The sequence below is a fragment of the Argentina silus genome (assembly GCF_951799395.1).
Source record: "Argentina silus genome assembly, chromosome: 20".
NCBI classification, from domain to species: domain Eukaryota; kingdom Metazoa; phylum Chordata; class Actinopteri; order Argentiniformes; family Argentinidae; genus Argentina; species Argentina silus.
In genome coordinates this window covers 14,000,521-14,025,520 of record NC_139674.1, presented here as the reverse complement: position 1 = coordinate 14,025,520, position 25,000 = coordinate 14,000,521, and the positions used below count along the sequence as shown (strand labels likewise).

Below are 25,000 nucleotides of genomic sequence, written 5' to 3'. Positions count from 1 at the left end.
CTTTGATTATGTATATACTATTATGTAACCTCACTGGAAAATTCTGTGTGGAGTGGGAAAAAAAAATAAGACGTTTAACTAGAGATAATATGAAAACACAACCAACAGTTGTTATGGAAGCTACATTTCACAAACATGCCACATTGAAGACGCCGAGCATCCAGCAGCTAGCTTCCTCAGCTCACGAAAGGTGCCTGATCTTGTTTCAGGAAGTGTTACCTTTGACCTTATGTTAAAAGGTTTACCATTTCTCCTGATCCTTGAGCTAAGTATCTTTCAAAAGCATGCTTAATCCATCAACAATTTCAAAGTGCAGAACTGGAAACATTTAATCTTAGATAACGGCTGTTTATCCAGAAATGATCACCCTAGAATATGGTTCTAGTTTGCGTAAATGGGCGGAAGGGGAGGATTGGTACATTGTTATTACATAGTCGTGACACGGCCGTTGCTAAAATGAAAGGAAGATATACAAATATCTCCATTATTTGACAATTCTAAAGTATTGGTAAACATGGGACACTACTGTACGATTTCACAATACATTTTCATCCTGATCTGACCGCTATTGTTACAGAGCTGTGGGGAAACTTTGCTGAAGATTGAGCACAAAGTTCTTCGCCACCTAAGCTAAGCTAGCAACAAGCTCACCTCGTAGCATTCTGTGGCTAAGCTAGGCAGACGGCTAGGAAGCGGCGAGCTACCGTCGTTTCTAACACAACGGCGGCGCTTAGCAAGAAAAGTACTCCGGGGATCCGAAGCGGAAGAATTGGCTGCATCGGAATGGATTAAATTAGCTCGGCATCTGGTTCACCGCTGAGCGAACCACGTCTGCTACATCGGACATGTCGCCCGTCCAACTCCAAGGAATTGGCTCTCTGTAGCTCGCTAACTAGCCAGCTAAGACACCCGTAAATGAATGGGAGTCGCGGCGGACACGGTTTGATCAACAATGTGCGCTGGCTAGCTAACTGGGCTCAATGTTGTTGGTCAGACGTCGGTTACCCGTCGGACTGAGGAGGCTGGCGCTCATTTAGCTTGAATGTAAAAACTACTCAAGAACGCGTCATTTGGATTAGATAACCTCCGAGGCGCAACTTTCTATGGACACATTTGCAAAACGTGGTGAAATAATGCATTATTCTGGCACGTAGAGATGTCACAACCAGTGGATATTCAAAAAGTGCTTTCGCAAATTATGTGAGGAGATATGTTTATTCGACGAATATGGATTAAACGGGACGCGTGATTCCACTTTCCGTGGATAATTTTTGATTTTGTTGCGATATCTTACAACCCCATTTTAATGGGGAGTGATGGCGATTTTGAGTGATCTTGTTCTTCGCCCCAGGTAGCTCTCGCAGCCCTGCGGTTCACGTTGCTGCGCAGGGGAGTGGTGGGGGTGGACTCCGCCGGCTTGGCCCGCAGTTTCCTTATGATGGAAAAGGACTGGAAATTATTTTGAGCTCTACAGTTTTGTGTTTTTTTCGATCCGTGAAAAAAGAATATTGTCATGTTGCACCGCTGTTGCCATATGAAGAAATTGTCTTCTCTGAAATAATTTTTGGGAGATTTGATCAATCATGAATATGAAGGAGAACTTCCCAAAGCAACAATTTCTGCGATAATTGAGAACTAATCATGGACTGATGTCACTCACTGATGATCCCAGCACATTACATTTTTAACAAGTATCGCATTTTTAAGAACATTGAACACTTGTGATTCATCATTATGTCTGTGTTTGCTGAATTCGTACCCCCTCCCGAGTGCCCAGTTTTTGAGCCGAGTTGGGAAGATTTTTCGGATCCATTAGGATTTATAAACAAGATTCGACCCATCGCAGAGAAAACTGGCATCTGCAAAATTCGACCCCCAGAGGTAACCTCACTGCATACTGTTTGGAAACATAACACATTGCTTCCATTTTCAGATTTGCGTCTGCATGGATTGTCTTTTGCCCCTGTTATCTATTTACGGTATTTTCGGCCTACGTTACATTTGCGTTAGGTAACGTCTTCCTCGTTGGATTTTTCACTTGTGGAGGTCAAATATGACTAATTTCGTTTTAGTTTACCAATTTTCTTAGCAATGCTTTCGGATGTTTTATTTTATTTTGCGTAGCGATAAAGTAGCCTTTTTGTAATTTACCACCGCGGCCTCAATTCCAGAATCCCGTGTCTGACTCTTTTTTTGTTTTTGTTTTGTTTTTGGCCTTGATGCACAGTAACATTATCTATCAAGGAGGACATGTTTCACCTCTGTTACGTTCAGGATATGAAGCATGTCGAGGATGTTTCTTTTGTGAAACAAAAAGGCATTTACAACTATCAATATTTTTTGAATGATCACCCCCTCCCTACAGTATGTCAATGGCCTAGCCCCAGAAGTATACATAATGACTCGCGCTCAATGGAAACATATCTATTTATTGTTTATTTTGTTTAGGATTTATCGAATTGTTTCTATGTATTGCCTGGCTTGTGTAACACCAGGAAATGAGATTAGAACATAAACGTCACTTGTAGCTTCAAGTATGACTTCTTTCATTTCTATTCAATTCCACTTATTTTTATGTTTTGCAAGTCAATCGTTTGTATCAGGACTATATGAAGGATGTACAATTTTGTGAATCCTGACTATAGTATATACCAGCATGTGTGATGTTTTTTTCCCAACTCCCCTATGTGTGTGTGTGTGTGTATATATATATATATATATAAATATAAGAAAACATTGCTAATGTTGTGATGACATGTACCATGTCACTGTAGCTCCTGCTTTCATTTAGTTTTGTCCCATCATTGTTATGAATCTGTGTGAATCATCGTTTGCTAATTTGTTACCCAATGTTTCCTGTCTATTTTTAAGGATTGGCAGCCTCCCTTTGCCTGTGATGTACGCAACTTCCACTTTACTCCTCGGGTGCAAAGACTCAATGAATTGGAGGTTGGTACAGGCCTAACACTTAATACACTGTTATTATACTCTTATAACTCTTTATTACACTGTTATAGCACTGAGAATCCCATGTTGCCACGAGGTAGAAGTCATTGCGCTACTTATTATTGTTATTATTATTGTTATTTGTCATCTTCTCAATATTATGTCTTTGATGTATTTGTAGTCTATGAATACATGTGGTTGGGTGGACATAAACGTTGGTTTTACCCTACAATTTGGACATTTTACCGCCTTTGTAGCTAACATGATAGCATGGGCAGTGTTCTCGCATAGGGTTATCCAGCGTGAGAAAAGTCTCCCCACAGCCCGGCCGAGGTGTTACAAAAATTCACAGCAGTGTCTGACATCTGCATGTCCTGTATATTTATTCTCTTCCATCACCCCCCCCCCCCCCCCCTCCCCCCTCCCTCCTTTACTCCTAGGCCCTCACTCGAGTCAAGCTCAACTTCCTGGATCAGATCGCCAAATTCTGGGAGCTGCAGGGGTCCAGGTTACGCTTCCCTCACGTGGAGAGGAAGATCCTGGACTTGTACCGACTCAGCAAGGTAAGACGGCCAGACCAGGTAACACCTCTCAACAGGATTCAAGTGCTGTTCAATGTCAGGAAGTCGTATTCCAAAATACATTGTATGGTGTTTACAAGGTTGGGGTCGCTTGATGTAAATGCCAAGCCTGTCCGGATTCAGACAGATTTGATGTTATCTACTGCTAAGCTTGCAATGTACACTCACCGTACACTTTGTTAGGAACACTATACTAATACTGGATAGGGCCTCCCTTTGCTCCTAAAACAGCCTCAATTGTTCGTGGCATTGATTCCACAAGATGTTGTAAACGTTCCTTTGAGATTCTGGTCCATGATGACATGATTGCATCACGCAATAACTGCAGATTTTTCAAGTGCACTCTCAAGCTGTGAACCTCCTGTTCTACCACATCCCAAAGGTGTTCTATTGGATTCAGATCCAGTGACTGGGAAGGGACTTGTCATGTTCATGTAACCAGTTTGAGACGACTTTTGCTTTGTGACAGTGCATTACCACGCTAGAAGTAGCCATTAGAAGATGGGTAAATTGTGGCCATGAAGGGATGCACATGGTCAGCAACAATACTCAAATAGGCTGTGGCATTCAAGCGATGATTGATTGGTATTAACGAGCCCAAAGTGTGCCAAGAAAGCATTCCCCTCACCACTACACCACCTCCACCATGAGAAGGTGTACAGGTGTTCCTAACAAAGTGATCAGTGAGTGTAGACCCCACACACAGGATTGGTCGTTCTATGCTCTGTTTAACTACTCATAACAGTGTGTCATTGGCTATGGATCAGTTAATTCTGAAAAACAACCTTTTTTTATTGTTGTTGTTGTTGTTGTTGTTGTTCAGATTGTCTCTGCTGAGGGGGGCTTTGACACAGTGTGCAAGGAGAAGAGATGGTCCAAGGTGGCCAGCAGGATGGGCTTCCCCCCTGGAAAAGGCACCGGGTCGCTGCTGCGATCGCACTTCGAGAGAATCCTCTACCCCTACGAGCTCTTCCAGTCTGGAGCCACGCTCACTGTACGTATAGCGTTGGTCACGCACACACACACACACACACACACACACACTTGGGCTTTTTAGATGTTTTTGAGGTGTGCCTCTTTCATTTGTCCTTGCTTTGTTACTCCTCTACCACTGGAGTCAACCCCTGTTCACGTGTCTCTCTCTCTCTCTCTCTCTCTCTCTCTCTCTCTCTCTCTCTTTTACACTGTACTGAAGCACAAAGCACAGCATATGTTACTACGGTCTGCTCCATTCCAACCCTCTCAAAAAGCCTAGCAACCACCTCAGATGCTCTGAACATGCCTTTCTCACACCCGCCACTTAGCCGGGCGGTCTAACTCTGTGTGTGCACCGTCTCTCTGTGTCTGTGTGTGTGTGTGTGTGTGTGTGTGTGTGTGTGTGTGTGTGTGTGTACGCCTCATTTCTAATCATGGCTCCCGACCCCCCACAGGGCATCCACCGGCTCTACGAGGAGGGAGACGACGGGGAAGAGCCGGATGAGGGCATGGAGGACTGTGGGGAGGAGGAGGAGGAGGAGGAGGAAGAGGAGGGACGAGAGAGGGACAGGGAGAGCCTGAGCGACTCGACGCAGAACAAGGACCGCCCCCTCCCGGAGAGACGCTCCCGCCGTCTGAAGTCGGAGGTGAGCGATGAGGAGGAAATAGGAAATTGAAGCATAGCGGAAAGAATATAGTGTTAATGTTGCGTGATATAATTTTTTTTTAAAAAAAAGCTCCAGTGATTTTGTGACTTGCCAATTGTAAACAAACTTATGAATTCGGTGACCAGTGGTGTATGTATGTAGCACAGTGCTTAAAAATGACCAGTCCGCTTTTGATAGAGTTTGGCTGGTTGGGTACATTGCATGGGGCAGACATATTACATAACATGTTAGTAGCCAGGGCCTAATTTTTGTAGAAGAAAATTGTTAGGCAGAGTTTTTATTATTCAAGTTGTGGACAAGAGGCCCTCTTGCGTTTGTCCACAATGGGGCCTTTGCAGCCTGTGCGTTTGGTGAGATCAGTGAGAGATCTCTCTCTCTCTCTCTCTCTGGGCAGAGAACTGTGGGTAAATCTGCCCGTCACCCTGTGTGTCATAGGGTCACATGATTGTGGTAATAGCATTATCTTTCCCCGTTGTGTAATGCAGCACAGCTTATTTCTCATCAGTTCCCTAAGGATACATGTGACTGTGGGTGTTGTAGTTTTTGTAGTTTCTTTTTTTAACATGCTTCTATAACCTACAGTACATCATACTGATGGAATGTTCAATGAAGCATAGTGGTATATATATGAAGATGCCTAGAGGTTCTGCGCTACTTGGCGATGACTGTGTGTAGGGAGTCACTGGCAACCATTACTCTGTCCCCTCATCGTGTCCTAGATTTCCAGCTGCAGCGTGCTCACCAGGGATTGGATGGTGTTTGTCATTCCGACTGGATCTAACTGTTTCCTGGACATTTTCATCCAGGACTTTGCCCTGATGTTGTGCTGTTATGTTTTCTGCCTCCTTCCAGCGGGAAAACAAAGAGCCGAAAAGCCTGCAGATCTTTGGCAGCAGTCCCAAGATGGTGGGGTTAGAGATTGTGCCGGCCGGTGAGGACCACTCGATTTACTCCACTCGCACACACGACAGATGCTGCCGCGTAAAGCTCTGGTTTCAATCTCCAAGCAGAGCTGTAGCAAAGCGAAGCAGCGCCGTTTGTTCAGCAATGTTTGGTAGAAGAGACTCTTGGCTCTCAGCCCTCAGCCTTCATACTCTTACTTTCAGAGGCTACAAAGTGTCCTGCAGTTTTAGAAACTCATGTTGACGGTAGTATTTAATGGGGCTTTTCTCTTTCCCCTCACGACAAGACGATGGATTCAACAAGAAGCAGCGTCACCTCAAGGCCCAGGCCTTCGCCATTAAGATGCGGCCGCGCAAAGAGACCCTGGAGGTGAACTTTGTGAGTATCCGACGACCCCGCCGCTGTGGGGATGCGTCCCGATAGTCTAAGGTGGTCCCCTCTCCTAGTAGGTCCCCTCTTGCTTCGTTTTAGACTCGCCTGAAGTCACTCAGGATGGGTTAATGAAGCAGCATGGTGGGTGTCTGTGCCGGGAAATGTACTTTCACATGTCCACTCCTCTTCATCACCTTGGATGATGATGATGATGATGATGACGAAGAAGAGGGGACAAGGAGAGGAGACCACCTGAGAATAGTGGGACGCACCACCAGATCTCTACACTAGCCTGGCTGTCTGTACTCACTGTGTTGTGTGTGTGTGTGCCTGTGTGTGTGTGTGTGTGCCTGTGTGTGTGCCTGTGTGTGTGCCTGTGTGTGTGCCTGTGTGTGTGCCTGTGTGTGTGCCTGTGTGTGTGCCTGTGTGTGTGCCTGTGTGTGTGCCTGTGTGGTAGATCCCGCAGATTGACATGTACATGTGCCTGATGTGCGGTCGCGGAGACGAGGAGGACCGCCTCCTGCTGTGTGACGGCTGTGACGACAGCTACCACACCTTCTGCCTGATCCCGCCCCTTCAGGACGTCCCCAAGGGGGACTGGCGCTGCCCCAAGTGTGTCGCCGAGGTACGCAACAACACATTCTTACATTTCACATTCACGCCATTTAGCGGACGCCTTTGTCCGAAGCGACTTGCAACAAATACATTTGTTTTAGTAAGTGAATCATCTGTCCAACAGTCGTCATAAGACAAAGTAGTCAATGCTCACACCAGGGGTCATTGGCAGTCGTAATGCTGTCATGCTGCGGTCGTAATGATGACCAATCGCAATACGGGTGAATTGTGGCCATGAAGGGATGCACTTGGCCAGCAACAATACTCAAATAGGCTGTGGCATTCAAGCGATGATTGATTGGTATTAACGGGCCCAGAGAGCCAAGAAAACATTCCCCACACCATTCCACCACCTCCACCATGAGAAGGTGTACAGGTGTTCCACCCCCTCCACCATGAGAAGGTGTACAGGTGTTCCTAATAAAGTGTTGGGTGAGTGTAGCTTCGCCATGCAGTCTGTTTTGGACATATCCAATCATGTTTGATAGGTCTGTGTCTGTACAAGGGCCTCGGTGTAGATTTGGCGTGAGATTGGAGATTGCCTTGTTTACAACCATAGTTTGGATTCTCTTCCCATGAGATAATAGTGACATCTGCCACACCCACTCTCGTACCAGGTTTGTTCATATATATGCTGTGTGTGTGCGTGTGCGTGTGTGCGTGCCACAGGAGTGCAGCAAGCCGCGGGAGGCGTTTGGCTTCGAGCAGGCCGTGAGGGAGTACTCTCTCCAGAGCTTCGGAGAGATGGCCGACCACTTCAAGTCTGACTACTTCAACATGCCCGTGCACGTATGTGTTACTCTGCGGTCCGGGGACACAACCTGGAATGTTAAAATAGTATGTTTTTTTCTTTTTTTTTACGACACATCTTGCTCTGCTGCAATCCACTTGGTAAACAATGCTGACTGGATGACTCATGGAGTGTTAGTGCAATGGAACTGAAGTGCAGGGTCAAGTTGGTGTTCAGGTCAGGTGGAACCAATCATGTACGTTCAAGTTCCATCAAACAGAGAACTATTTCCTCAACAGTTACATATATATATATATATATATAAAATAATAAATGCCGTTTAGCTTACCTTGCAGTGAGTGCATACATTTCAGTATATGTGGTCCCAGCAGGAATCAAACCCACAACCACAGCATTGTTAGCGCCATGCTCTACCCACTGAGCCACAAAGGACCATATTGTCCTTCATGCTTTTTCAGCGTGGAACGCCACTCACCATTTTTGTTTTACCCCTGACTGTTCCCTCCCAATCAAGCCTGAAGAAGCCATCACATTACAAAAACATTTGACCAAATTTAACAAAAAAACTAAAAACATAGCTTACCTTTCAAGACGGACCTTAGGGAGTGTCTTTACCACAGAGATGGAACTGTACATTTACATTTAAGTCAATTAGCAGACGCTTTTATCCAAAGGGACTTACAATAAGTACATTTGTCTGAAGTAAGTGAATCAACTGTACGTCAGTCATCGTTAGTAAACAAAGAACAAGTGCCATCGGCAGTCAGATTGTTAGAGAAAGGAAGACAGCTTTTTTTTATTCTTTATTTTTTATTTATTTGTAAGTTCTGGTCATGTAGGGTGTTGGGAGTATGAACTGTAACTGTAAGTCAACACTGTGAGCGACACTCCCCTCTCCTTTCTCCCCTCTCCTCTCTCCCCTCCCCCCCTCTCCTCTCTCCTCTCCCCTCTCTCCTCTTTCCCCTCCTTTCTCTCCTCTCCCCCCTCCTCTCTCCTCTCTCCCCTCTCCTCTCTCTCCCCTCTCCCCTCTCCCCTCTCTCCTCTCTCCTCTCCCCCCTCCTCTCTCCCCTCTCCTTTCTTCTCTCTCCCCTCTCCTCTCTCCTCTCTCCCCTCTCCTCTTCCCCCTCCCCCCCTCTCCCCCCTCCCCTCTCCCCTCTGCCCACAGATGGTGCCCACGGAGCTGGTGGAGAAGGAGTTCTGGAGGCTGGTGAGCAGCATCGAGGAGGACGTCATCGTGGAGTACGGCGCTGACATCAGCTCCAAGGAGGTGGGCAGCGGCTTCCCCGTCAGAGACGGCAAGAGGAGGCTGCTGGGAGACGAGGAGGTAACCATGGCGTTTCACACGCCAGGCACGCCTCCGCGTCGCCGTGTGGACAACGGCGTCATTTTTTTTTAATCATGTGACCGTCTGCATGGCTGAATCCAAATTCCCAAATTCCTTACTCATGATCTCACACTAACACACACACACACACCCCACCCCCACACCCTCCAACCCCCCTTAAAGTTTCTGTAAAAGGACATTCTTTGTCTTGCTGTAGAGCCCACACTAAAACCTCACGGCCATAACGATACTACTGTTTGTGAGAGACACTTGACCATCTCTCTCCCTCCCTCCCTCCCTCCCTCTGCTCTCCCTCTCTTCCTCCTTCCCTCTCTCCCTCCCTCCCTCCCCCTCTCTATCTGCTCTCCCTCCCTCTGCTCTCCCTCCCTCCCTCCCTCTCTCCCTCCCTCTCTCCCTCTCTCCCTCCCTCCCTCTGCTCTCCCTCCCTCTCTTCCTCCCTCCCTCCCTCTCTCCCTCCCTCTCTCTCTTCCTCCCTCCCTCCCTCCCTCCCTCCCTCTCTCCCTCCCTCTGCTCTTCCCAGGAGTATGCCAACTCTGGCTGGAACCTGAACAACATGCCTGTCCTGGAGCAGTCGGTTCTCACCCACATCAACGTGGACATCTCTGGCATGAAGGTGCCCTGGCTCTACGTGGGCATGTGCTTCTCCTCTTTCTGCTGGCACATCGAGGACCACTGGAGCTACTCCATCAACTTCCTGCACTGGTAAGGCCAATATACTCCTACACACACACACACACACACATGTACAATACACACACACACACACACTCATATACACACGTATGGTACACACACTCATTCACACACACACACACACACACACACACACACTCATATACACACATACACACATTCATATACACACGTACAGTACACAGACACACACACACTAGATTACACAGAAAGGCATCATATAGCACAAACTAATGTTTGTGTCCCTCCATAATGTGTCCCTCCATAGGTAGAAACAGACAGACATTTACATACGATACACACGATTCACTCCAAGGTTTAGGGGAAGGTTTTAAGGCGTAGACCTTGTGATTTCTCACCCCCCCCCTCCTCCCTTCCCCCTCTCCTCTCAGGGGAGAACCTAAGACGTGGTATGGGGTCCCGGCCCACGCCGCGGAGCAGCTGGAGGCGGTGATGAAGAAGCTGGCCCCGGAGCTGTTTGACTCCCAGCCCGACCTGCTGCACCAGCTCGTCACCATCATGAACCCCAACGTCCTCATGGAGCACGGCGTCCCGGTGTGTGTGTGTGTGTGTGTGTGTGTGTCTGTGTGTGTGTGTGCGTAGGTGTGTCTGCGTAGGTGTGTGCGCACGTAGGTTGTGTATGTGTGTTCTGCACGTGTGTGTGAGTCTGTTTACACCTGGCCTTCTTGGATAGTTCCCTACGTGCGTTACGTTCATGCAGACCTGGTCTTCACGGAGGCTTCTGGTCCTGAACCGGTGTGTTTGTGCGGCTCCAGGTGTTCCGGACCAACCAGTGTGCAGGAGAGTTCATCGTGACCTTCCCCAGGGCCTACCACAGCGGCTTCAACCAGGGCTACAACTTTGCAGAAGCTGTCAACTTCTGCACGGCTGACTGGGTGAGTTTCAACACAATACTCCCCCCCCCCGCCCCCCCCGCCCCCCGCCCCCCCTCCCCCCCCTTCTCTGTTGTATGCGCTCCGTCCCGGGGCTTATTTTGTGTGTGTCCCCTTCATGCCTTATTCATGTGAGTGAACAATAGCAGGTGGCGAGGTATTGAATTCTGACTGGGACTCCTTCCCTGTTGAGAGCCCTTCAGCTGGCGAGGAATGGAAGGAATGTTAAGGTTTAGCAGTATCACCCACTCAAGGATGTCTGTGTCTGTGTGTGTCTGTGTCTGTGTGTGTGTGTGTGTGTGTGTCTGTCTGTGTGTGTGTGTGTGTGTGTGTGTGTGTGTGTGTGTGTGTGTGTGTGTCTCCGTCTCCCTGTCTGTGTGTGTGTGTGTGCCTGTGTGTGTGTCTGCCTGTGTGTGTGTGTGTGTGTCTGCCTGTGTGTGTGTGTGTGTGTGTCTGCCTGTGTGTGTGTGTGTGTGTGCCTGTGTGTGTGTGTGTGTGTGCCTGTGTGTGTGTGTGTGTGTGTCTGCCTGTGTGTGTGTCTGTGTGTGGGTGTGTGTGTGTGTGTGTGTGTGTGTGTGAACCTAGCTGCCCATGGGTCGTCAGTGCGTGGCCCACTACCGCCGGCTGCACCGCTACTGCGTCTTCTCCCACGAGGAGCTGCTGTGCAAAATGGCCGCCGACCCGGAGAGCCTGGACGTGGAGCTGGCCGCCTCCGTCTTCAAGGAGATGGGAGAGATGATGGAGGAGGAGACCCGACTCAGACGGGCCATACTGGAGATGGTGAGGGGGACGGGGGGGGGGGGGGGGGACGGAACATGGCTTTTTAAGTCATCAACTGCCAAAGAATTCCGGAACACTCACCACCACCTAGAGTGCCAAGTGTTTTATGAGGTGTTTACCTAGCAACAACACTTTGATTGGCTACAAAATGAAGCGTCGTCGTCATTTTAAAAATGTTTGGTGAATAAAGTCACCCTTGGCACTCCAGAATGTTGACAATTTGGGAGACTTTATTCACCCTCGGCACTAAATGAGTTTAACGGAAAAAACAAAATGTTTGTTGTGGAAGGGAATAATGACTACATCAGGAATAGGGTGTCATTTGAGAGTCGGCCCTAGTCTAGTTTGTACTGACTTTTACGTCGATGTCTTATTTTCCTCCGTGCCTGTAGGGGGTGCTGTCCTCTGAGCAGGAGGTGTTTGAGCTGGTCCCCGACGACGAGCGGCAGTGTCAGAAGTGTAAGACCACGTGTTTCTTGTCTGCCCTGACCTGCTCCTGCAACCCCGACCGCCTGGTCTGTCTGCACCACGCCGCCGACCTCTGCGACTGCCCCCTGGACAACAAGTGTCTCCGGTCAGTCTCTGCGTTGTGTCTCTCTACACATTCATTCACTTACGGTCTATTTTACACATGGTGTATTCTGTTATGTTTCTCTCAGTGGCAGGGCTGGTGGAGGGTGAAACCGGAGGACAGGCTCTTTGTAATGGGACGGAATGCAGAATGCTGCCAAACGCGTATTACAATGAGCCAAACCTCTGGGTTTCGTCCTCCACTAGCTGTCCCCTGGTGTGTCTGTGTCTGTGTCTGTGTCTGTGTCTGTGTCTGTGTGTCTGTCTGTCTGTGTAATTCTTTGTGTAATGGATGTACAGGTGGATGAGCAGACCTGTGAGTGTGTGTCTGTGTGTCTGTCTGTGTAATTCTGTGTATAATGGATGTACAGGTGGATGAGCAGACCTGTGAGTGTGTGTCTGTGTCTGTGTGTCTGTCTGTGTAATTCTGTGTATAATGGATGTACAGGTGGATGAGCAGACCTGTAAGTGTGTGAGCAGAGAGAGGGGCTGGTGCTGACACGGCCCTGTGTGTTGGTGTGTGTTCTCAGGTACAGGTACGACCTGGATGAGTTTCCCTCCATGCTGTACGGGGTGAAGTCCCGGGCCCAGTCCTATGACACCTGGGTCAAGCGCGTCACAGAGGCCCTGGCCGCGGATCACAAGAACAAGAAAGGTAGGAAGCCTGTCTGTGCTCTGGAGAAAGACGTCACTGTTCATGATTTGGTTAGTCTCCACCCGGTCCTTTTCTTTTCATCATGTGCCACAATTTCTTTTCTCTTTTTTCGTTTTACCTTCTCTGTTCTTCCTCTCTCTCTCTCTCTCTCTCTCTCCCCCTCTCTCCATTCCTCCCTCTCTCTGTCTCTCTCTCTCTCTCTCTGTCCCTCCCTCTCTCTGTCCCTCTGTCTCTCTCTGTCCCTCCCTCTCTCTGTCCCTCTGTCTCTCTCCATCCCTCCCTGTCTCTGTCCCTCTGTCTCTCTCCCTCCCTCCCTGTCTCTCTCTCTGTCCCTCTGTCTCTCTCCATCCCTCCTTCTCTCTGTCCCTCTGTCTCTCTCCATCCCTCCCTGTCTCTGTCCCTCTGTCTCTCTCCATTCCTCCCTGTCTCTCTCTCTGTCCCTCCCTGTCTCTGTCCCTCTGTCTCTCTCCGTCCCTCCCTGTCTCTGTCCCTCTGTCTCTCTCCATCCCTCCCTGTCTCTGTCCCTCTGTCTCTCTCCATCCCTCCCTGTCTCCAGACCTGATAGAGTTGAAGGTTCTGCTGGAGGACGCCGAGGACAGGAAGTACCCAGAGAACAGCCTGTTCCGCCGCCTCAGAGAGATGGTGAAGGAGGCCGAGACCTGCTCCTCCGTGGCCCAGCTGCTGCTCAGCCGCAAGCAGAGGCACAGGTCAGTGTACACACACACACACACACACACGGGTCAGTACACACAGACACCTACGCACAGGTCAGAGCACACAGGCAAACACACACACACACAGGTCAGTGTACACACACACACAGACGGGTCAGTACACACACACACCTACGCACAGGTCAGAGCACACAGGCAAACACACACACACACACACACACACACACACACACACACACACACACACAGTATTACACAATGTCCAACAATACACAGGCTTAATCACCATGTGATTTGTCAATGGACCGTTCCATCTCTCGTGTCTTCTGAAAAAAACAAAGCGTAAACTGTAAAGCCAATTAACAGTCAATTAAAAACACCGTAGAACATCTATATCCTCCTGTCTGTGAGTGATAACTTAACTTCACGCCATGTGTCGGTGGTGTAGTACGAGACAGCGCCCAGAGAGCAGCCAGACGCGTAACAAGCTGACCGTGGAGGAGCTGAAGGCCTTCGTGGAGCAGCTGTTCCGCCTGCCCTGTGTGATTGGCCAGGCACGCCAGGTCAAGGTGAGTCCCCCAACCCCCCCCCGCAAACCCGCAAAGACACGATCAGCCATAAAACCACCAATTACTTGCTGTTACTTTGCTTTCTATCAGTTCATGTTCATTAACTCTGCTGTCCCTCCTGCTCTCTCTCTCTCTCTCTGTCCATCCCTCCATCTCTCCCTCCCTCCCTCCAGGAGTTGCTGGAGAACGTGGAGGACTTCCACGAGCGGGCCCAGGTGGCCCTGGCCGACGAGCTGCCCGACTCCACCAAGCTGCAGGCCCTGCTGGACCTGGGCGGGGGCCTGGACGTGGAGCTCCCCGAGCTGCCCAGGCTGAAGCAGGAGCTGCAGCAGGCGCGTTGGCTGGACGAGGTGCGCCTCACCCTGGCCGAGCCCCACCGGGTCACCCTGGAGCTGATGAAGAGGCTGATCGATTCCGGGGTGGGCCTGGCGCCGCACCACGCTGTGGAGAAGGCCATGGCTGAGCTGCAGGAGATCCTGACCGTGTCCGAGCGCTGGGAGGACAAGGCCCGCGCGTGCCTACAGGCCAGGTAATATCTCACACACACGCCCCCGCGCACGCACACATACATGCAACACACACACACACACACACACACACACACACACACTGTATACGTGCTGCTGTAATTACAGTGCTGTTACACACCTGTCTTTAGGTCACGTAATCATACATTTTCTAACACATCTGCATACAGGCCAGGTAATCTCACACATACACACACACACACACACACACACACTGCTTTAATGACTGTGCTGTTCTGAAAAACACACCTGTCTATTAGGCCAGGTAATCATACACATCCTAACACACACCTGCCTGCAAGGCCAGGTAATAACATACAGTTGGTCTACTGTGCTCATCCTCACACACCTGTCTCCAGGCCAGGTAGCCGAACCCCCTCGCATGTTCTTCCTAACACACCTGTAACATTCACTGTAACATCAGTACATTTTCATCATCGCTTAAGAAATATAAGTGAATGGCTCTGAGGGGACGTATCTGGGCTATATATGGATGAGTCATGCCTGCACTGACTATGCCCGTCTAATTGCCCCTTGGGGATGAATAAAGTTATATTGAATTGAATTGAATATCTCCCGTTTGTCACGTCCTCCCAGGCCCCGCCACAGCCTGGTCACTCTGGAGAGCATCGTGGTGGAGGCCAGGAACATCCCGGCCTACCTGCCCAACGTCCTGGCCCTCCGAGAGGCCCTTCACAAGGCCAAGGAGTGGACGGCCAAAGTGGAGGCCATTCAGGTAGTGTCACCTCACACGGTAACTACTGAGAGGACACCTGTATCAGGGCATCAGATTGTAATTAATAATAATAATAATAAGCATCAGTAATATGGTTATACACTCACTGAACACTTTATTAGGAACCCTACTAATACTGGGTAGGGCCTCCCTTTGCTCTCAAAACAGCCTCAATTGTTCATGGTATTGATTCCATAAGATGTTGGAAACATTCCTTTGAGATTCTGGTCCATGATAGCATGAATGCATTGTGCAATTCCTGTAGATTTTTCAGGTGCACATTCAAGCTGTGAATCTCCCATTCTACCACATCCTAAAGGTGTTCTATTGGATTCAGATCCGGTGACTGGGAAGGCCACTGAAGAACACTGAACCCACTGTCATGTTCATGGAAACAGTTTGAGACGACTTTTGCTTTGTGACATGGTGTATTATCATGCTGGAAGTAGCCAATAGAAGATGGGTAAATTGTGGCCATGAAGGGATGCACATGGTCAGCAACAATATTCAAATAGGCTGTGGCATTCAAGCGATGATTGATTGGTATTAACGAGCCCAAAGTGTGCCAAGAAAGCATTCCCCACCCCATTACACCACCTCCACCACGACAGGGTGTACAGGTGTTCCTAATAAAGTATTCTGTGAGTGTATACTGTAATGCTTAGACCCAACAATGCGTAACAAATGCATGCGTCTCCCAATCTATGACTACAGACCACAGCTCAGTCAGCTATGTGTGTAGGCAATGAAAAAGAACTGGTCATTTGTCAGCAACATTTATCGCTATAAGATGGACTGGACTCAAAGCAAAACCGTGGAGAATAACCAATGTGACAGGCTTTTGTGAAATGGTGATTTTTATTTATTTTCAATTGGGCCCTGTTGGTCACGGTTGATGGCGTTCGCGACTGTGTTCACAGCCTCTGCTTTGTGTTTCTCCCTCCGTCAGAACGGGAGTAACTACGCCTACCTGGAGCAGCTGGAGAGCCTCCTGGCGAGGGGCCGCTCCATCCCTGTCCGTCTGGACCCCCTCCCCCAGGTGGAGTCCCAGGTGGCCTCCGCCCGGGCCTGGAGGGAGCGGACCGCCCGCACCTTCCTCAAGAAGAACTCCACCTACACCCTGCTGCAGGTGAGGCAGGCTGGCAGGCAGACAGACACAGACAGGCAGGCAGGCTGGCAGACAGACAGACACAGACAGGCAGGCAGACAGAGACAGGCAGGCAGGCAGACAGAGAGGCAGACAGACAGGCAGGCAGACAGACAGACAGACCAAACTTTTGGGCCTTGATACCTAGTCACTAGAGTAGTAATCATGGATGATGAGCAGGTCTGCTGAGGTAGACATTTTCTAAATTCTCAGACCCAAAGGCATCGCCTTGAATTATAATGGGCTCTGCGTAGAGAAGAGGCTCCATTTTTAAGTTGTTTCTGGTAGCTATAGAGGAGCCAAGCGTAAGCTGAGTTATCATAGGCAAAGTGCTTTGAATGTGTGTAGTGGTTACAGAAGGAAATTGGGACACGTGCACACACTCTCTCTCTCTCTCTCTCTCTCTCTCTCTCTCTCTCTCTCTCTCTCTCTAATGATATCGGCTAATTATGGTCGTACTAGTAAAAAAGAACACCTCTGCTGATGAAGGCTTGATGTCGAAAAGTATCCAATTTGAGAGTGCAGTCAATATAACTGACTTATTGTAGGACTAGTATCACGGTTTTTAAAACCACTTCTCTAACCCTGTGTGTGCCCTGACCCCAGGTTTAACCCTGTGTGTGGTCTAACCCTGTGTGTGCCCTGACCCCAGGTCTAACCCTGTGTGTGGTCTAACCCTGTGTGTGCCCTGACCCCAGGTTTAACCCTGTGTGTGGTCTAACCCTGTGTGTGCCCTGACCCCAGGTCTAACCCTGTGTGTGGTCTAACCCTGTGTGTGGCCTAACCCCAGGTCTAACCCTGTGTGTGGTCTAACCCTGTGTGTGGCCTAACCCCAGGTCTAACCCTGTGTGTGGTCTAACCCTGTGTGTGGTCTAACCCTAGGTCCTCAGTCCGCGGGGGGACATCGGGGTCTACGGCAACAGCAAGAGCAAGCGTAAGCGTGTGAAGGAGCTTCTGGAGAAGGAGAGGGGGGGCTACGACCTGGAGGGGCTGAGTGACCTGGACGACAGTTTGGAGGACGCCCGCGACCCCGCCACGGTGGTGGCCGCCTTCAAGGCCAAGGAGCAGAAGGAGGTGGAGGCCATCCACTCGCTCCGGGCCGCCAACCTGGCCAAGATGGCCATGGCGGACCGCATCGAGGAGGTCAAGTTCTGCCTGTGCCGCAAGACGGCCAGCGGCTTCATGCTCCAGTGTGAGCTGTGCAAGGACTGGTTCCACGGGGCCTGCGTGCCCCTGCCCAAGACGGGCTCCCAGAAGAAGCTGGTCGCTGGCTGGCAGAGCAACAGCAAGGAGGCCAAGTTCCTGTGCCCGCTTTGCCAGCGCTCGCGACGCCCGCGCCTAGAGACCATCCTGTCCCTGCTGGTGTCGCTGCAGAAGCTCCCCGTGCGCCTGCCCGAAGGGGAGGCCCTCCAGTGCCTGACGGAACGGGCCATGGGCTGGCAGGACCGCGCCAGGCAGGCCCTGGCCACCGACGAGCTCTCCTCGGCCCTGGCCAAGCTCTCGGTGCTCAGCCAGCGCATGGTGGAGCAGGCGGCCCGGGAGAAGACGGAGAAGATCATCAACGCCGAGCTGCAGAAGGCCGCGGCCAACCCTGACCTGCAGGTGAGAGGGTGTGACACTGCTGTCGCCAACGCCACTGGCGTGCGTACGGTAATACCTCAGGCAATATTGCCATGGGTGATTGACTCACTCAACTGCCAAAGAGTTCCGGAACACTCACCACAGAGTGCCAAGTGTTCTATGTGGTGTCTACCTAGCAACAATACTTTGATTGGCCACAAAATAAAGCATCATAATTTATGCGTTTTTGGTGAATGAATTCACCCATGGCACTCCAGAATGTTGACAATTTGGGCGACTTTTATTCACCCTCGGGTTAAGAAATAAATGAATGGCCATCTCACGCTCCTTCATCTCTGGTTGTATTTGTTGAGTTATTGCAGTGTTCTCCAGACAGAGATGGTGACTGTTTCACTCAATGAGTGTGTTTCTTGTGACCGTCCAGATGAACAACACAATGTGTTCATTGTCCTCCTCCCCCTCCTCCTCCTCCTCCTCCTCCTCCTCCTCCTCCTCCTCCTCCCTCAGGGTCACATCCAGACGTTCCAGCAGGCTGGTTTCAGCAGGGCCGCGTCGCCACGCCAGTCTGTCGACTACGATGACGAGGAGACGGACTCTGACGAGGAACTCAGGGAGACGTACGGCTACGATATGAAGGTACTGGAATGCTGTGGAAATCCTAAGGAAGAAAGTAGTTCAAAAATATCGGGATAACTTGGTTAACTTAACTTAGGATAGTTTGGGCTCGAGTTTGCAGGGACTTAGAATTTCCTCCAGAAATTCCAAAATACTGGTTGGCTTTATTCAATTAAATTCAAACAAGTGCTGTCTTTGAACATGTGTAGCTGTGTCCTTTTTCACCTGGCAATGTTGTGGTGTTTTTCCGTCCGTCTATCCCAAGCTACGATGAATTAAATCCAACTGATTTATCCAGTTAATTACATCCAACTGTCATTCTGGCCAGCTCCTACAGAACCTTTCCGAATGGTCACTGTTCCCCCTGTTTCAGCCCAGTGCGTTGATCCATGTCTCCCCGTCTCGTGTGTGTGTGTGTGCCAGGACCCAGGAGAGGTGAAGCCGTACCTGTTCTGTGACGACGAGATCCCCGTCAAGTCCGAGGAGGTCGTCAGTCACATGTGGCCGGCCCCGCCCTCCTTCTGCGCTGAACACGCCTACTCGTCTGCCTCCAAGTCCTGCCCCCAGAGTAAGACGTCCCGCCAATACTGTTCTTGTACTATAACACACACACACACCCGCATGCTCTCTCTCTCTCTCTTTGTCTGTCTGTCTTTCTTTCTTTCTTTCTTTCTTTCTTTCTTTCTCTCTCTCTCTCTCCCTTAAACAGACAGTCTCTATGCTATTTTCTAGCCCGCTGCAAGTCTCTGACAAACGCCCATCTTCCTTTCGTTGTTCATTTTTCTGACTCTGATCCTGAATGTTCTCGCCCCCCTCCAGACGTAAGCACTCCCAGGAAGCAGCCAAGGAAGACCCCCCTGGTGCCCCGCAGTCTGGAGCCCCCAGTGTTGGAGCTGTCCCCCCCAGCCAAGGCCCAGCTGGAGGAGCTGATGATGGTGGGGGACCTGCTGGAGGTGTCCCTGGACGAGACCCAGCACATCTGGAGGATCCTCCAGGCCACGCATCCCCCCTCCGAGGAGAGGTTCCTGCAGGTCATGGAGGTAGGGCAGGCATTCGTTACACACCTGCTGGACTAGACCAAACTGGGGGGGGTTCTGAATTACGTTTACTGAATGTTCAGTTGGATGGAGGTGGTGTCGTTGTTTTGAATCTCCCCGTTTATTTGACGCCCTTCTGTATGCCATTGGTCGGATCTTACTTTTAGCATCTTATTATTTTAACATACATTTTCCTTCTTCTCTTCCTTCTCTTTCATTCTTTCTCTCTCTCTCTCTCTCTCTCTTTCTCTCTCTTCCTCCCCTAGCCTGAGGATTCCATGATGGACAAGCCGGTGAAGCTGAAGATGAAGGACTCGGAGAAGAAGAGGAAGCGGAAGTTAGAGCGGGCGGCGGAACACCACCAGATGCTCCTGGCCGCGGCGGTGGCGGGGGGAGCGGGGATGAGCGACGTGCGGCCCCCCAAGGTCAAAGACCTGAAGAGGGGCCTCGTGGAGCTGGGGGGCAAGCCCAAGAAGAAGAAACTGAAGCTGAACCCGGACAAGAACCGCGAGCTCAAACAGCTGGCCAAGCGGCTGGCCAAGGAGGAGAAGGAGAGGAAGAGGAAGGAGAAGGCCATGGCCAAGGCCGAGGCCGTCCGGGAGGGGCTGGAGAAGAGGAAGGAGAAGAAGATCCTGGACATCCCCTCCAAGTACGACTGGTCCGGAGCCGAAGACTCCAACGACGAAAACGCTGTGTGTGCCGCCAAGAACTGCCAGAGACCCTGCAAGGACAAGGTGAGGGTGGGACCAGAGCAAGGCTGGGATCAGTTCCATTCCGATTCCGTCAAGTCAGGAAGTGATATGAAGGGACGTTTTTTTTAGGAACCTTTGTTTCAACTTACTTAGCTGATTGACTGACTGAATTGAAATTCTACTGACCCCCAACCCTGACGTATTGGCCTGTGCCCAGTCTGAATTCAACCACTAGCTCTGTTCACAACTTGAGAGAGAGAGACTCAAGGGAATTAACATCCATTCTGAACCCTTAGCTTACTTTACACACCCCTTGATGAACATCTGCGATCTGAAATACCTTGGTGGAGGGGGTATGCATTATGGTGGAACCTCCACCTCGCCTACCAGAAGGCCAAGCTACTCCTGTCACATCCACGGCAGGCACACCAAGACACAAGCTAGGCTTTGAAACCAGACTGGGCCGTAGAATATCCTTGATCCAGTGTCTTGCCAGCAGGGGGCAGTGCATCTACTGCAGCTGTAGCCCTGAGATGAATTGAACTATTGACCAGTAGTTTTTGTTTGGACCAGGAATTCAGGCTCCTTTCACAGGGGTTTGTGGTGATGTAGGCTAGAGTAATCTGACAGACAGGTGACTCATAGATGATTGACAGGTGCCAGGAAGGTTTATTGGTTAACAAGGTGCAACAGAGGTTGGGATGGTCTGAGAGGGCCTTATCAGAAACACGAGTCGGTGGTGAACCAAGTTAAGACATGTTTTTTTTATATATAATATTTCAAAATCTTGAAATGTAATGGGCTGTTCCTCTTAGTAGTAGTTATAATTCTAGTATCGAAGGTCAACATATGGTCTCATGAGTTGGGCCTCAGTGTAAGTCTTTAACTCCGTCAACGGATCATCAAATCAAACTTTATTTATAGAGCACATTTCCTACACTGACACTGCAACATGATGCGCTTTACAGGAGTATTAATAAAAGATGTTTGATCAATTAATGAATAAAAACAATTAGTCATAAGAGTTTAAAACTTTAAGAGTGGGGGAATAATTTTCGAATGACCTCAGAGACACAGTTGGGAACTATCTTTTTTTTTTTTGTTAAATATGTTTTTAGGGCATTTCTGCTTTATTTGGATAGAGACAGTAGAGATTGACAGGAAGGATGGGAGAGAGAGCAGGGATGACATGCAAGATAGGTCGAGGGTTGGAATCGAACCAGGAACCTTGCGATTACGTGGTAAGCGCATTAGTGTGCTACACCACTAAGCGGCCCCCTAAAAACGATCTTTAACAACGTGGGGGGAGGTGGACCGAGTGGGCATGTAGAAGGCTTGAGTTGTGACACCACTTTGCTGAGCAAAGTCGACCACTGCAAAATAATCCCTCGTGGTTCCATGTGGTGGGGAAGAGGCGGCTGTCACATGTCACCAGACGAATCATCAGGTCCTGCCTGAGTGATACTCAACCTAATATTGGTTCTCTTATCTCTGAAGTGTGTTGCAAATTCCTCACATTTGAAGGTGGAGAGCAGATCGTCAGATGCGTGGGGGCAGGATCTGTAAGGCTGTCAGTCGTTGAAAAGGGCACTCTTGAGGCTTTACAGTAGCGGGAGATTAAAAAAACGTTCATGCTAATGTAGGGAAAATAATATTAAGACTAAGAAGCTGTGTGTCGCACAGTGTGGATCCACAAAGTAGGCCACTCACGGTCATCAACCGTATGCTGAGTTATGAAGTTAATAATGGACGCTTTGGAGAAACCGTCTTTCGAAATGTACCTTTATTGAATATCAACAGCTGATAACAGGACTGGAACACCTTAAGTAGAGTTACACATAACATATTAACAGGACAATGTGCTTTTTGAAGTGACTGTAAATTAGCCACTAATCTAATCATTAACCTTCCCTCACACACCCATCCCAGGGCTGTCCAATCAGAAGCCATTCTATTCTAGGGCTTGACACAAGGTGTAAATTATGAAATGACAGAAAGACACACAACCCTGTAACCCTCTGAAAAGCAAAACATTTTTTAAAACATGGTGTGAACTTTGTGGCCGTTTTTTGAGCTCTACATTTCTTTCGAGTTGTCTACCAGAATGTGTGCTCACACGTGTGTCTCTGTGTGTGTGTCTGTCTGTTGGTCTGTGTGTCTCTGTCTCTGTGTGTGTGTCTCTGTGTCTGTGTGTGTCTCTGTCTCTGTGTGTGTGTGTGTCTCTGTGTGTGTCTCTGTCTCTGTGTGTGTCTCTGTGTGTGTGTGTGTGTGTCCGTGTCCGTCCCTCTCTCAGGTGGACTGGGTTCAGTGCGACGGCGGCTGTGACGAGTGGTTCCACCAGGTGTGTGTGGGCGTGACCTGCGAGATGGCGGAGAACGAGGACTACGTCTGCATCCTCTGCACCCGCAAGACGGCCGCCATGAGCGGGGGCGTGGCCATGCCGGTGAAGGTGGAGGTCGGCGTGGAGACCGTCGTCATGGCGTCGCCGCTCTGCAGCGGGCAGAGCTTGCCCTCCCTCTCCATCTCCCTGCCAACCATCTCCCTGCCGACCATCTCCCTGCCGACCATCACCATCCCCCTCCCCTCTCAGCAGCAGGACCCTCAGCAGAGCAGCTAACCCAGAGATGGCCCTGGACAGAGACTATAAACAGTCAGCCAGCTGTACCACACGCACACACACACGCACGCACGCACACACCTCACACACACACCACACAGATGACTGGAGTATGGATAGATGAAGGGATGAGGGGATGAGGGGATGGACACAATATGCCACAACGTGGACCGCTTTCCCTCTCCCTCCCTCCCTCCCTCCTTCCCTCTCTCTCTCTCTCAAGTGACCGATTGTGAATGAGGATTCCTCTGTAATCCTGAACTGCTATGCCAGCCTTCTCCAGGGGCCTCTGTACGGACAGAGGTTGAGTACGCTTTTTACTGCACGGACAAGAACGACTATGGTATGGGATATTTGTGTTTTTCCCTGAGTTCAGTTTTGGGGGTCTAACATCCCCTCCCCCCTCCCTCCCTCCCTCCCTCTCTCCTCTCACCTCTCTCCCGAAAACTAAACGTGTCACATAGCACCCTTCCCCTCTGCTGTTGTCTTCAATGCGACCAATGCAAAGAGAGAGGAAAAAAAAAAAAAAAAGAAAGAAGAAGAAAAAAAAATAAAGAAGAGAAATTAAGTCTTCTGAAATAGTGTGGAGCTCCCAGTCCTGCCTCAGTCCTACAGTACAGTACCACAGTACAGTACCACAGTACCACAGCCCCCAGTTACTACCCTCAGTCCTACAGTACAGTACCACAGTATCACAGCCCCCAGTTACTACCCTCAGTCAGCCATCATGATTCTCTACGGAGGTCTCAACACTGTCCCCTCCTCTCCTCTCTGCCTGGCCCCAACACAATAACTGCTCAATATGTAGGACTAGGAACAATGGTTGTATGTAGTGAACGTATTTATAATGTATATAGGTTTTAAGCAATTAAATGATTGGATGTGGCTGTTTTTTGTTTTCTCACCTTTAATAAACAATTCCTAGTCAAATGAGTCACGCGGGGGACTGTTGTTTTTGTTTGAAGCGCTGACACGTGTGTGTGTGTGTGTGTGTGTGTGTGTGTGTGTGTGTGTGTGTGTGTGCTGGATATGATGTGTCTTGTCACAAGTGTGTCTAAAGTTAACAATGACTTGCTGATTGTGATGCAGTCTTTTAGATGTGGCTTGATTTCTTTCTTCTTTGTTTTTTAGGACCTGTGGGACCTGTTAATCAGGATGCACAGCTCCAGTGTCACTCATTAAACCCATTACGAGAGAGGCAGAGCAGCTCCTGCAGTCTCCTAGCACAACTCTCTCTCTCTCTCTCACACACACACACACACAACACACACACACACACACACACACACACACGGCCTCATGTTTATGTGCTAAATGCCGATGGAGAAATCAATGGCCATTAATAGTGTGTAAAGCGTCTGCGGGCGGTTAAGGGGGCGGACCCAACATGATATTTAGGCTAATGTGCCTGAAGCACATTTTTGGTACCTAAACGCAGCGTTCTGTCACACCCCCCCCCCGCCCTCTGCTTCCTTCTTCATTTCCTCACCGCGCAACGATGAAGTTGAGAATATTAAGTTGAAACTCAACAAAATACGAATCCTAGTTGTCCTCCTTTTTGAGTGTCAACTCTGAAGGAAATGTATAATGATGCTAAGCCTTTAGCATTGAATGTGACTTCCTAACCCGGTCCTCTGTGCTGTAATAGAGAGGGGGGGCAGAGGCGGGCGGGGGGGGGGGGGGGGGCAAGCCAAATCCAGTCTGAACTGACCTCAGCTGCTTCCGATCCATCTGACCCGGCTCCTCTTGTCAGACTGCTAACCGGAGGAGAGAGGTGTAAGGTGAGACCATGCAAGCAGGGGACGTCAGAGATCATGACTGAGCACTGGATGATTAACCGAGGGGAACTGGTATCATCTTTTTACAGATTGGGTAATTCAGGCCTGGCTGTCAGAATCAATTCAACTCTGATAAATCAACATTTTAGAGGACACTCGATAAGTGAACATTTCTGGGCTGTTCAGGAAAAATCCCATTGCTCAATTCACAGGACCCCCAGTTTAAAGGGTGTTATCAGAGGTGCAAATGTGTAAACTGATTAAATCATTGTGCAAGCTG

General features: G+C 49.6%; 1 protein-coding gene across 2 annotated transcripts; it reads left to right on the top strand.

Annotated features, from left to right (window-relative positions):
• The first annotated feature begins 470 nt into the window (after nucleotides 1-470).
• kdm5a (lysine demethylase 5A) lies at nucleotides 471-23,876 on the top strand. 2 transcript variants are annotated; one of them, XM_083692416.1, is made up of 27 exons: nucleotides 471-1,881; nucleotides 2,872-2,949; nucleotides 3,387-3,509; nucleotides 4,351-4,521; nucleotides 4,958-5,149; nucleotides 6,023-6,101; nucleotides 6,360-6,451; nucleotides 6,903-7,070; nucleotides 7,730-7,849; nucleotides 8,977-9,135; nucleotides 9,677-9,858; nucleotides 10,242-10,404; nucleotides 10,626-10,745; nucleotides 11,328-11,522; nucleotides 11,915-12,096; nucleotides 12,623-12,747; nucleotides 13,304-13,454; nucleotides 13,870-13,990; nucleotides 14,164-14,519; nucleotides 15,115-15,253; nucleotides 16,203-16,382; nucleotides 17,283-18,002; nucleotides 18,489-18,617; nucleotides 19,020-19,164; nucleotides 19,416-19,636; nucleotides 19,900-20,367; nucleotides 22,619-23,876. In XM_083692416.1, the coding sequence occupies exons 1-27, from the start codon at nucleotides 1,735-1,737 to the stop codon at nucleotides 22,940-22,942; spliced, it is 5,250 nt and encodes a 1,749-aa protein (XP_083548542.1). In that variant the 5' UTR covers nucleotides 471-1,734; the 3' UTR covers nucleotides 22,943-23,876. The 2 variants fall into 2 exon arrangements, with proteins under 2 accessions (XP_083548542.1, XP_083548541.1); XM_083692415.1 differs by having other exon boundaries at nucleotides 15,115-15,271.
• Nucleotides 23,877-25,000: the final 1,124 nt, after the last annotated feature.

Coding starts and splice junctions, on each gene's coding strand:
- kdm5a (XM_083692415.1), top strand. CDS start 1,735: ATGTCTGTGTTTGCTGAATTCGTACCCCCTCCCGAGTGCCCAGTTTTT. Junction 4,522..4,957: donor AGTCTGGAGCCACGCTCACT/GTACGTATAGCG, acceptor GACCCCCCACAG/GGCATCCACCGGCTCTACGA. Junction 19,637..19,899: donor GGTTCCTGCAGGTCATGGAG/GTAGGGCAGGCA, acceptor TTCCTCCCCTAG/CCTGAGGATTCCATGATGGA.